This window comes from Pelecanus crispus, chromosome 1 (genome assembly GCF_030463565.1).
Source record: "Pelecanus crispus isolate bPelCri1 chromosome 1, bPelCri1.pri, whole genome shotgun sequence".
Lineage (NCBI taxonomy): Eukaryota > Metazoa > Chordata > Aves > Pelecaniformes > Pelecanidae > Pelecanus > Pelecanus crispus.
In genome coordinates this window covers 86,429,032-86,442,465 of record NC_134643.1, presented here as the reverse complement: position 1 = coordinate 86,442,465, position 13,434 = coordinate 86,429,032, and the positions used below count along the sequence as shown (strand labels likewise).

Below are 13,434 nucleotides of genomic sequence, written 5' to 3'. Positions count from 1 at the left end.
GCCTAGCCTACCTCAAGTATCTTGGTCACAAGCCTAATATCAAAGGGCTGGATGAGTGGGGTGGATTCCCAGGTATTGACAGCTGAGCTGGAAGAGGGGCCATGGAGACCCACAGTTTTGCAGACTGGGCTTAAGTGGGAATTCTTTCAAAGATTTGCCTAGGAACAAGTTGCGGGGGGGGAGGTCACACAGGGACCACATCTCTGTAGGATCAAGTGGGGTTTCCAGTGGTGGGAGAGTGTTTTCTTTATGTATGCATTTTGATTAAAATGCTCTGCATGACACAAAATGGTTAAACAAGATTTGAGATTTCAAGACCTCAGACAGCTTGGGACCATAGCAATAACCACCATTAAAAATCTTCATAGCTTTTGTTAAAGAGAAGGGGAAACAGTTCAAGCACTAAAAAAATGAAAGTATTAGAAAAAACCCTCATCCCCTTTCTTTTTAGGGAGAAAATATACCACAGATAACATTAACAACAGTTAAGATCCATTATTCTAGGGGAGTTAGTCAGGATGCACCTGGAGCATAACCTTGTTGTTACTTTATGTACAAACTTCTTTCTTCAAAGACAAAACACATGTCGAGTAGGGAAAAGAAGACCAACAGAGGAGGAAAGTGCACCTTCCATTTCTGATGCTGGAGTCTCGCACCACTTTCTGCTGGTGGCATGCACATTGTATGGACAGGCACTGTGGGAAGTGGGAAACCCACAGCAGCGTCAGGCTGGCTGAGAATTTGCTGTACTTGCACACTGCCCATAAGCTTGTAGCCATACAGCCAGAGAAATTGCTTTGGCTAGGTACCACAGATGCCTTTTAAGTATGAAGTCAAGAGACAGAAGGTAGACAGAAAAAGCTTTGTGAATGATTGGTAAGAGCAGAGGAATCATCCACTACATTTCAAGAGATGATGGAATGAGGCTAAAAGTGGTAGACATGGCGACACTCTCCGGGGCCTTTTTTTCAGCCTATTCTCATCACAATTTTTTTAGCAGATCAGGGAAATAAAATCCTAAAGGTGAGACCCAGGAGACTGTGGGAGTGCTGGCAATGCTGGCAGATTTCTTTTCTTCCACTTTCACATTTCTCTTGGCATCACGGTCAAGTCACACTTCTCTTAGAGGGGCTCACTGTGTGAAGGACTTCAGGAAGGGTATAGGAGTAGAAAAATCCATCTTGTGATAATGATCAACAGCTTGTCCTAAACTGCTTCATTGGAAACTAAGCCCATTCATTTCTTGGCCCTTACATTTTTTTCCACTGGGCAGATTTTTTAAAAAGAGAGAGAGAAAGAGAGAGAGAGGAATAAAATATATATGTGTGTGTGTGTCACAGGTTTTCACTTTTACCTTTTGTTGACTTTACTGAAAAATTTTGCACAGCAAAATAAGTTGGGTTTTTGTTACTCTGAATAATTTAAGAGAAGGGGCCCCTGTAGACTGTTCCCTTTCTTCATGAACCAAAACCACTTAACATGGGAAGTTGACTCCTAAATTACATTTACAGAAGGAAAAATGGAGGGCAGCTAGGAAATACTGATAAATGTTATTTAAGGTTTGCAGACTTCCTGGCCCATCCCCCAGTCTTTTTTAAGTGTTACCATAGCTCCCCTTACATCTTCCAGCCCTGAGAGGACTTAACTTACTTTTTTGTGGCTCTGGATGGCTGCTATGTACAGTGAAGTATCAGCTCTGACCCTATTTAGCTCTAGGCTCAGAATAGCCTAAGAAGAGAAAGGGAATCCTTTTCCTTTTTCTTTTTTATTACCCAACTGAAACTTGGTTATATCCTCTCACTGCAAATATATTTTATCCCTTTTAGAAATTTTTCAGCCCAGCATGACACACATTAAAAACAAAAAAAAAGCAGCAACATGTTTATGATTTTTCTTTTCCACTGCCTATACCCAGTACAGCAAAACAGTATGTGTTAGGGGGGAAGAAAAATCCTTTTCTGGTACAGACTCATTAACAGTATTTGCAAGGAAGACAAGGCCATTGTGAGAACAGACAAACACATGGATCTGACTAGATTACAGCACAGTCTCACACAAAGCAAAGAAAAAAATGTAGAAAATGATCAATCACCAAAAAAGAAAACTCTTTGGAGAAAAATATGGTGCTTTAAGAGAAGTAAATTCAAGTTCAAGTTACCATTAAAGAATTAACACGCTGAACTAAGTGGTTAAAAGGGGGGCAGAATGGAAATGTTGTAATGTGGGAATGTTTTATTTACTCTGTTTCCTGTAATTCAAACTGTATTACTTTTCCACTTTTTTGCTTTTAAAAGTGTCTTTAGATTAAGCCATTACTCTCAATGTCTATCACAAACACCCTGCAAATCTTCAAACAAATCAGGACATTTGTTTAAGGCTTCAAAGAAAGAAGAAATACTATAAAACAAGGCTGGCAAAGCCTTTTTCTCAAAACAACTTCCTTAACTATCTTTGAACACTTAACCAAAACCACATTCAACAAGTTCAAGGACTGAAAAGCATACTGTTTTTAAAAGCCAACTTGGACAGAAAAAAATGCTTGTTTGCCAATATTACTAGACACAGAAAGTGACTGTATGGCCCAGAAAGCCTCCGGAGGGTTGCCAGGTGCTCGTCTGCTGCTAGCACTACGTGAGCCTTGCAGTACAGGTCCCTCTGGGGAGAGGTACTCCCCACATGCCCCCCGAGTGGGGTCTGGTGAGGCCAAGTCTCCAAGAAACTTGGCATTTTCCTGGTATAGGGGTAGCAATAAGGACTTCTAAAGTGTTGCAGCCCAAACTGCCACAGGTCTGCCAGCTAAACCCAAATGCAGCTGTAGCAATACTCTTGTTGGTGGCATCAGCTGTATCTTCACTGAAGAGGCTTTTGGGCAGAGCTACACCAGCAAGAGGTGAGCCACAAGGGCTCAAGCTGTGGCTGAACATCTGAGCCTAGTCAGGATGCTGTCAGCTTTAACTTTCAGTTCTTTCTCTGTTACATCCACGCTGTACACGTCAAGCCTTGTTTGTGTGTTAGCTGTCATGGGACACTTTGCCAGAACACAGACGTCTCAGAGTCAGGTCTGTACACCATCTTTATCCAGATCTGAGTTTTCCCATTTGACCCTATCTGATTCCTCTTTTAGGAGAAAAGAGCAGCAACTGACAAATGAAGAGGTCTGAAAGGTAATTTATTACCTAAAAAGCCGGTGAAAAGCAGAAGAAAAAAAAACCCCAAACAAATCAAAAGCTGTTGCCTGGAAGGAGGATTTTGCTGAGGTCACCTACAAAAGGTGTAGAAGACATCGGGGCAGTGACAAAACATGGCTAGGCAGGGACTGTTATAAGAAAATCAGGTTGTCACAACCTGACATATGGGCTGTGCCAGTGAAAGGAGCTAGTTACAGAAACCATTTCTGTGAGCATGTTCACCATCTTCTGCTCTGCTTGTGCATTTTCTGAATGATGTCCATAATCCCAGACTAGTTTTCAAGGTTGTTTTTGCAGCCTCTCCTGCCTTCTATGTCACTGGAGTTACCCTGTCAGCAGCACCTGCATTCACTAGTTTGTGGCTATCTTGGGCAAGTCAGCGTGAGCTACAGCCACATCATGGAGGGCATGGGGACAAAGAATTAGGACTTTTCCTCTTTCCAACTTTTCCTCTTTCCTCCTGGTCTCTCTAACTACTAGTCTTTCTACCTCACTGCCTTTATGGAGGAAACCTGGTCATTTACAAGCTACTGTTTAATTTGTTGTGACTGTTGCACAGTTCAGTGCCATCTCAGAGAAAGCAAAGGACTTAGCTGTTGATGGAAGATCATGTCACTAGCATGCCTGTGAAGAATTTGCCCTCTTTTTTATTGGAGTGTGCTTTCAGCTTCATGGTACAGAAGAGCAGATAAAGGTTAAGATACTAAAAAGCCCTCTGAGCTAAGAGCATAGGCCTGGGAAGGCTCTCACGGAGATTATTGTGGGATAATAGTGAGTAGCTGGGCCCAGACTGGAATAATGCAGTACCAAACCAACCAGGGTCTGGCTCAGTTTGATGCCAAGCCACATCTGTCAGCTGCCTGCAGTGCTGATTTTAGGGAGCTGCTCCCTGTACCATAGGCTGTGTCACGTGTTGTGCAGGGGCGATAAGCTGCCCTGTGAGGGGTGGTGCTGCTTTGAAACCCGGGAGAGAGGGGTGAGGCGCTGAGGTTCCTTCAGCTCCTCTACCTCTCAGTCCCCCTCCCACCCCCGGGAGGTGACTCCCTCCGTGCTGCCCCGCTCCCTGCTCCAGTTGAGCGGGTGGCTCTGCTCCCAGCGGTAGCAGCACCCACCTCCCCGGCTTCTGCCCAGCGGGGCTTTGTAGTGCAGGTGACTATGCTAGTTTATTGTGGCCTCCGGGCACTTTGCAAGAAAGATCCCAGACACCTTCAGAAGTAGCTGAAATCAAGGACATCAAGTGCAAAGTGCTCAGCCAGTGAGACTTCCAAGAAGTACGGTGAAGCCACCGATACCTGCTTCCACTTAATGCCAGCACCCCAGATCTTTGTCATGTTTTCTGCCAGGTCTTCAGATTAAACAGTCTTAGAAGATATGTTGATATCCTCTAGGTCTACTACCTTGTCTTCATTTTCTAACTGCACCTAAGGCTATGAAAACTTGAGCACCAACATACGGTAACAGGCCAGACATGAATAGGAAGGAGCACATGTCATTCTCTTTGACTGGTGTCACTGGAGCTGCCCAGTGGGGTCCCAAGCTCTGTACAGCTCGTGTCATTGGTGCCTCTCCCTCTGCTTTATTAGCTAGGGACTGAGAGCAGGTATGAGGGACTCTAATCTGAGCTCTTGTGGCACTGCAGCTCTGAAACGTGGAATGATTCAGAAGTGAGGCACGAGCCAAAACCACAATGTAGAGGCTATTTCAGAGTAATTGCCATATTCAGGATGTTCTTGGGATTCTGTCAGGGCAGATGTGCTCAAAAGCCCTTTTTTGCTTTAATTTTTTCAAGTGAATTTTGTATCTAAAACTGCATTTCTTGTGCACAGAGATATCAGTCCCTGTAGTTTGTAGGCACAGAGAAGTGTTTCATGCAAACAGAAGACATAATACTGAATGTCAAGTTAAAGAGACTCTAGCCAGGCCCTTAGTTCCCTCCAGTCTGCACCTCATGGGAAAGTAGTTGATCCCAAGGCAGCAGAATCATGCTGTGATGTGGCAAGTGAGTTGAATAGCCTGCCCATGATGGCTCCAGACCAGCTGCACTGATTTTCAGGTTCACTCACAGGCCAGTCCTGAAGTTCCTTTTGGCTTCCCATGCAGGATTCTCAGAACGCTCCTAAGTTGCCTCTGCTCTACAACCAGCGAAGCCAGGACCAGTAACCTGCTATCAGATGCAGAGCAGCAGCAGAAGTGCTGGTAGAAGTGGTGCTCTATATCCTTTTGAACTGATCTAAATCCTACTTCCTATGGTCTTTCTCACCCCCACCTGTCTCTTTCTTCTCCCTGATGATATTTGAACACGCTCACAGCAAGCAGGTTCCCTTCTCTGGCCTGCTGGGCAGGTACTGGGTGCTAGCACAGGCCTGGGAAGAAGGCAGTGACAAGTGCTTGTGGAGCAATGAGGCACAGAGGGGTGCAGGGACAGTCCAGATTAAATAACTTTACACTTCTGTGGATCTCCACCCTCAGCTCTGTGCTTCTGACATGAGACGTGCACATGTCCTGGTGCCAAGGCAGGGCTGGTTCTAGCAAGAAATATTTGAATTAACTCTGGGGCTTCTGGCTGTGCATTGAGAGATACAGACATTAGCTAGAGACTTGCAATGTCTCTCAGGATGAAACTACTAAAATCTTCCTAAACACAGGCGGAGCAAAATCTCCTGAGGGGAAGGAACTGGAGCAAGTCCATAGAGCAGACAAACCTGCAGGCCCACAGCTAAATTCTGTGGCTCACTCATTTACCTCTAGTTATTTAATGAACAGCTCTGCAGGTGCCTGTCCCCCTCAGGTGACCCATATGTCAGCAAACATCAGCTAACCCTACCTTAAAGGAAACACTTAATCTTCTTTATTCCAGACAGCCTGGGACAGCCTGGCAAAGGCCACAGCCAAGATTATGGAAATGAAATGTGTCTTTGAAAGGCCAAGGAAGAGCAAATCTGTTAGCTGTGGACCTCATCTGCACTAAATCTTTTCCTACCTCCATGGCGAAAAAGTCTCTGCTGATTGTCCCTCTGTAGAACAGTCAGCTGAGATTTCTGAGTCTGCTCTGCAAAATGAGATCTGGTGTTGCATGTGACTTGTCCAGTGTTTCTGAGCTTGGTCTGGCACAGATGTGTGGAAGATGGGCCAGACACATTTTCAGCTGGCTCTCTCAAATGCCTGTGTGAAGGAAATTCCTTCTCAGTTTAAAAAAAAAAAAAAAGTAGTTTCTAGCCCCCAGATCCCCCTTGCTCCATCTCTGACATCTGCACCAAGAGTGTGAAGTGCTGCCAGGTCAGGAGGGTGTGTACCTGTGTGTGTGGGTCTTGTAGGGGTGTCAATGTGACACAAGCCACGAAGCAAAGGTCACAGAACCCTCCCCATAACCTGGAGCCAGGGTTTGGGTTTGCTCAGCATGGTGCTGTGCAGCTCAGCACCAGATCTAACTCCTGTCCACTCTCACATGTTGGGGTTTGTTCTCCCAATGCAGCAAACAGCTCTCTTTTACAGGACATCTACACTCATGGGATTATTTTGTGACAGGATGATTTGAGTTGAGCCCAAAGAAAGAAGCAGAAGGAGGTCTCCTGGGGCTCTGGATCAGACCCCTGCTCAGGTGTGACTGAGGAACCTGCAGAATGGGAAGAATTCAGAGGGGACATATTTTAGCCCTGATGCCATGTGTGGCTTTCTCTCTCCCCCTCCACCTTGCTCTGTCCCCACCCCACCAATCAGCCTCTTTAACATGACAAAGGGCCTCAAGGAGCCGACGATGGTGCATATTGCGGTCCCAGGCAGGGTATAGCCAGCTATAAAGGTAACTACCTGTCTACACTTCGGGGCTACCTCAGCTTGCTGGTGAGACCTGCCCCCCAAAGTGGAGGTGGCATCTATTGGAAGGTGGGGGAACCACCCCTTCATCTGCCCCCCATGTGTGCACACTTGGCCTTGCCCCCCTACCACCAGGCTTACCCCAGCGGGACTGGTATGGGGTACCTGGAGTTTTACTGGAACTCAGCGGGGGAGGCAGGACATGCCCCCGCTTCGGCTGGGCCAGCGGGAGCCACCAGCGCCAGTCAGTCGCCGGAGGTGGGAAGGAAGAGGCAGATGGCAGGTAAGGTGTTTCAGCTAAGTCCTAGAGCTGATCCCCAGGACACCTGTGGTCCCAGGTCAGCCACACCAACGACCTTGAGCAAATTTTTCTCTCTCCCTGCCCTGGTTTCCGAATGTGTGAGCTGGGCAAAGTGCGATATGGTAGGCAAGGAGGATGGGTGACCTTGGGCAGTCGCACCACCTTTCCATGCTACTTTTCTTTGGTGACTGTGAACTCATTTCCTAAACCTCAACAGAGCCTGCGAGAGTCCAGACACTGTCAGGTCTGTGCTCCAGGCTGAAGGGCAGTGTGACAACATGGTCTCATGGAAGTTCATGGTTCTTGGGGCAGGAATGTCTGGGCCTCTTTTTGGTCAAATGCTGTCATGTGTGCTATGGAGAGAAACAAATCCTGAAGGTAATTCTGCTTGTGGCGTTCTTTATCCCCTTACAAACTCCTCATGCCCTTCATGTGCTCATTAAACTTGAGCCAAGGCATGCTCTGAATCTCTGTGCCAGGAAATCCGCTCCCTTTAAATGCATCATTGTTACTCTCTGCTTCTTTTAGTTTGCCATTTTCATCTCTCTATTTCCCCTCTCCTTTCTGTGCTCTTGTTGCCTTTCCCTCTTTGCAAAAAAGTTCCAGGCCCCACCACAGTGGCATTTTTCTGTTCCTGCCATTCCTCTCCCACTCCAGTGAGTGGCAATAGAATAGCTGATGAAAGCAGGTTTTCCACCAGCCCCATTTTATGGTCAGCAGGGTAACACTCTTGTAAGGTTAATGGGTGGGAGGAGAGTGAGCTTTTGGAGTGCCGGTTTCAGGCTGTCAGATGCTATAGAGAGCTACAGGTTCGGGCAGAGTGACTGGTGGCTACTTGGCACGTGGCTACTTGCCATGTAGTTTGGAGACAGGCTTAGGTTCCCTGTGTGCTGCCTGCTCCACAAAGGCAGCAGGCAGATTGACTCATTCGTGCCCTCAGTGGGCCTGGTTTATAGACTTAAAACCCATCTTCAAACACTCTCCTCTGGTGCCTGTCTCTACAGGGAGAGCCCAGTCGTGGAAGCAAAGGCCTACAGATGTCAAGGGCTTGTGGGAGTGGGTCAGTCTAAGGTTTTCATGTTTATGCCTGTTCCACTGCTGTTTGTGTTTCTTGCTTCCTCTTCCCTTCACTCTCTTCTCATGGGAAAGGGAGCGGCTTTGTCTTGAGCTCGAGCTGCAGGTGGTAAACTACATGGGGGTTTGGGATGACAGGTTGAGCAGGAAGGTGTGGGAGCTTTAGCTCTATGGTGTCTTGCTGTAGTTCCTGTCAAATAGAATACTTCCCTGTTTTCCAAACCCGTGTCCTCAGCATGCTCATTTCTTACCTATAAGGTTTCTACTGCACAGCCTGCAGGATCCAAGTGTCCTGTGGTCCCACACAAAATTTTAGCTTCCCATGCATCCAGGTCACAGACATTCAGCTTCCTCTCAGGCTCTGCAGTCTACCCCCATGCACATAACACCTCAGCCCTTGCACCTCTTCTGTTGACAGCCCCTTTCTCCTTGTAGGCAGAATCTCTTTGTAATCCTCACGGCCTTGCTCCCCAGCACCAGAAACCTGCCCCACTACACACCTGCCTCTTTGCACAGCCCGTGCTCTGGGTGGTTATCATCTCCTAGGGATAGGAAATAGCCAAGAGCAGGCCTGTAAGAGCAGGCCACCCTGGGGTGGCAGGCACCACAAAGACAGGTGTGTGCCTCTGTCAAGAGGGTAACAAAGGAAAAGATACCGCAGACATGGCCACCTTTCTGAGGCCCAGCAACACCTCAAGGCTTTTGAGTGATTGCTTAGTAGCCTCTCACCTTAGGACAGAAGAAGGAAGGATTTGGTAGCGTGGACGGGGGACCCCATTCCTCAGGAGGGTATCAGCACTTTGCACAGGACATACATTTGGGAGGTTGAGGAGGGTGTCTCAGCTGGCTTCAGAATCACAGCTCTAAGGGTGACCAGGAAGGAGACTGGGAACTGTTGGTTGGGCTCAGTCTTCAGAAGGTGTGTACTGAAAATGGCACTGCCCCAGTCACTGCACCCTCCTCTCCTGAAATGTCAGTAGGAGGAGAGGGGATGGACCATGAAGAAGGGTTTGCAGAGGAGTAGCTGGAGGAAGGATGGATGGACAGATTTATCATAGCAGTTATGGGAAGGGGGGAGACTGGCATTGCAGTGCTTCGGTTGCCGCTGGCCTGAGAAGGTCTCAGCCTCTCACAGACCCCAGCAACCAGGCACCTGATAGAAAGGTGCTGGGGTAATCTCTCTTGTTAGCATTTTCCTATTCAGGCAGCCTGAATGACTTTGCAACTTGGCAGCTTTTGTCTGGACTAGTAGCCCAGATTGTTTAGGAAGTTTTTCCTTTAGATCTTTATCTCAGCTTTGTCCTCAACAGAGACCCCTTAAGACATGTACCAGGACAAATGAGACACCTTCCTCTGCACTCTTGAATTTTGTCCCCCAGGTCCCTGGTACAGGATTACTGGCTTTTCTCCCCCAGGTCCCACACATCCACCTTTCCTCTCTCCCTCCCCACTTCCATGTCAAATTTCTCTCCTTCATTCTTCTCTCACCAGAAGCCCCCCTCAGCCAAATAGGTCCCTTCATCTATACATGTTTTTCCAGCAGTGGGATGGTCTGTGGTGGGAGCCACAGGCAAACAGGAGTGAGCCAATATCCAAGGCCTGACTGATGCTCTCCACCTGCTGCCCCATCATTGCAAGCAGTTGGTGCTCTGCCCCACCTTACACCCTGGTCAGAGGTTGCTTTGCCACTGTCTATCAAGTCTCTTGAGATTGCTGGGCAGGCAGTTTCAGGGATCCCAGTCACCAACCCAAAGCTATGCTTGCAGTCATGACCAGGAGTCTTTACACCACACTGAGACTGAAATATTATCGGGGTCTTTTGGAGGAGGATAATAACGCTGTGAGCCAATGTGAACCATTCTCCCCTCCCTTCCCTGACTTTTCCACCTGGCAAAAGGGAGCCATGTGCATCCCAGAGGACTGAGCTGGGAAGCTGCTCACTGTCAGTGGGCTTGTCTGTGCTCACAGATCCATGAAGGAAGGAGGGTGACACAAGTCTTTGCTTCAGAAAAGCCCCAGTCTGGTAGGCAGGGAGCTCTACAGCAGGCAGGGACCATGCTCATACCCATACAGCTGTGCATTGTCTTGTATACATTTTCCCATTGACCTTTTATTTCTAGAAGTATCCCCAGCTTCATCCAGTTCTGGGAATTTCAGCCAATTCACACCAGATTCAGCCACGAGTCCACATTCAGCATCCTCATCCCCACAGCCTGCGACTAAGTCTCAGAACAGCAGAGAAGATGGTATGGAGGGGATGAGGAAGGCCAAGAGCCGCACGGCTTTCTCCAAGGAGCAGCTGCAAACCCTGCACCAGCGGTTCCAGAGCCAGAAGTACCTCAGCCCCCAGCAGATCCGGGAGCTGGCTGCTACCCTGGGGCTCACCTACAAGCAGGTGAACATGGAGACTTTGACCCATGGTGTATCTGTCACACAGCACTGAATGGTCACATAAGGCAGTGACAGGATGGAAAGTTGAGTCCTCAGCAGAGAGTAGAGGCAAAGGTGCCAGGTAACAGTTGCTCCCCTGCCTTTTCATGCCCAGAGATCAGAAGCACTTCTAGGGGACAGGAGAGTCAGTGGCACCTCACTGGGACCTCCCCAGTGAGAGGTCTGTTAAGGGTACTGTTGCCAACACTTGTAGTAGAATTGCAAAGGCAGTGATGAATATGTTGTTTGCCACAAAGAGCCTCTACCCTAGGCTTGACAGCACTTCACAGACTTTTTACACACACTGGTGAACTTCACAGAAACCCTGGCATGCATCAGTTCTCTGAATCTCAGGGCTGCAACCTGCTGAAAGCTATTGCTAACATTTCCCAGGGCTCATCTTGTCCAATATCTAATAATACCCCACACTCAGCACTGCCTGGCTGCTTGACACCTGCTCCCCCCTCCATGTAGTTACTGTTAGGTTCATACATTGCAGCACTTCAGGGTCTCTGCTGATCTGCAGGTAGGTTGTCTGTAGTGAACTGGTGCTGGCTCAAATGATGCATTCCTAAAGCAGAGAGGGCTGGGCAATGGGGCATAAGTGCTTGCATTTACAAGTCCAAAATCTGCCTGGAATTTGGATCTCAGAGTTCGGCATGATGGCCTGGATGCCCCTGGATGCCCTGGGACTAAAAAAGTTATATATGCATTGTAGGTGCACACATACGCACGCACACGCTGAACTGGTTCTGTCAGGAACAAGACCGGTAGGACAATCTGCTCTTTCCTTCAATCCACATCCCTGCAAAGGCGGCTCTCACAGCGCAGACACAGCCCTGGGGGGAAGCGGCTCTGCAATTCACCCCAGCAAGGAGCTTTGAATTTGGGAACTGCTGGGTACAAGGAACAAGTGTCTCCCTTCTCCGCTCACAGGCGTGCAGAAACAGTGTCTTAGAAGTTTGCCTGTAGCGCAGGGGGCTTGTAGAGGCCTGGGTGGTCTAATTTGTACCGGTCATTGATCTCCATGATTGACATAAGTCAATTTGTCACAGCTATAACTGTCCGGTGGACGTAATGCCGCTCCCTCCCCCCACCATGCAGATGCACCAGCCACCTGCTGAGGCTGCTAGACAGACATCTTCCCTTGGCAGCAGCCCCAGGGAGCTCTTAAAGGGCTTTATCTGCTGCTGCCCATATATCTATGCCATCTGGTCACTCTTTGCTGCTTGTGAATCTGATAACATTTGCTCTTCCCTCTCCTTTGCTGACGTTTTCTCTGCTCTCCCTTTCCCACCCAGGTGAAGACTTGGTTCCAGAACCGGAGGATGAAGCTGAAAAGGTGCCAGAAGCATAGCCTGTGGACTGAACGGGCTCAGTGCCTCATGCAAGTAAGAACATAGCACATGGCTCAGCGTGGCCCTTCTGTCTGTGCAGATAACTCCTGTGATATATTTCCTCCATGGAGGCAACTTAAGCATACAAGTATCAGTGTACCCTGCTTTCTGGTTTGTTCAGCGCAGAGGCACAGACTTGGCACATCTTTGCATGTTCAGTAGGTAGCCTAGCAATGGGCTGACTATGCCACTGAAATGCTTCCAGAGAAAAGCTGTTTTCCTCATATATATATATGACTGACTGTGTATCCACCCCTGAGCTGTGGGGATGGATATGGTTCTTCTTGCCCTCCCACGCCATTGCTGCTGATCAAGAGACACCATGAAATGTGAAGGGACAGAGCCCGAGTACGTGTCAGGCCTGTGGACACCAGTGGAGAAGCTGTGTGTTCTGACTCACTGTCTTTCCCTTTCAGAGTGGCTTCCAGCCAAGTACTTACCTGGACGTGCACCCCAAATTCCACCAGGGCTACCCAATCACCGCAGCCAGCAGCATCCAAACCGTGCCTCCTCCCTGTCAGCACTATGGAGCAGGGCAGAATGCTTATGCAATCGTGACCAGTGAGGATGGAGGAGTCTTTGGAAAAGGTGGGGGCACCTGCAGCGTCCAGCAGACAGTGGGCTTCATTGCCCAGCACAAAGTAGACTTTTACCACAGCTGTCCTGGCAGTGTGGAATATCCAGGCACAAAGACGGGTGACAGCTGTAACTTTCACCACTCAGCCACCATGGGGGCTCCTTTCCCAACCACTGCTGGCCACCATCTCTATCATTCCTAAGCACTGTGGATGTGGGGTACTTGGGCACGCAGGAATCAAATCTTATTCTCATCTCTCCCTTTGTTATTCATGGGCTCTCCAACTCAGGGACATCATGTAGCTAGAACCTGTTTTGGCATCTAAATATGTGCCTGCAAGCATGCACAGACACACAGACATGCAGATACCTGTTTGCCCATATAGGTACATGCAGCCCTTCATTCGTATGCCCTTACACATGCACACACTTATGGGCACAGACAACTAAGTTCCCATAGCAAGACCCAAGATCTGGCTACCTAGATTATCCCCTGGATCTTCTAAATTGTTGTAACTTGTCTCAGAGGAGCCACAGATTCCTTTGGGGATCTCATTTATACATATCATTGTACATTTGTGTATACATAACACACAAAGCCATGGGCTGTACGGAGACGTGCTGGTCACATACCTTTCACTGAAGTTGGAGAAGT

General features: G+C 48.2%; 1 protein-coding gene across 1 annotated transcript; it reads left to right on the top strand.

Moving 5' to 3' along the window:
• The first annotated feature begins 7,100 nt into the window (after positions 1-7,100).
• Positions 7,101-12,982, top strand: LOC104035394 (homeobox protein NANOG). Its single transcript, XM_009488678.2, has 4 exons — positions 7,101-7,284; positions 10,497-10,771; positions 12,108-12,197; positions 12,620-12,982. Exons 1-4 carry the CDS (start codon positions 7,101-7,103, stop codon positions 12,980-12,982), a joined length of 912 nt encoding a protein of 303 aa, XP_009486953.1.
• The last annotated feature ends 452 nt before the right edge of the window (positions 12,983-13,434 follow it).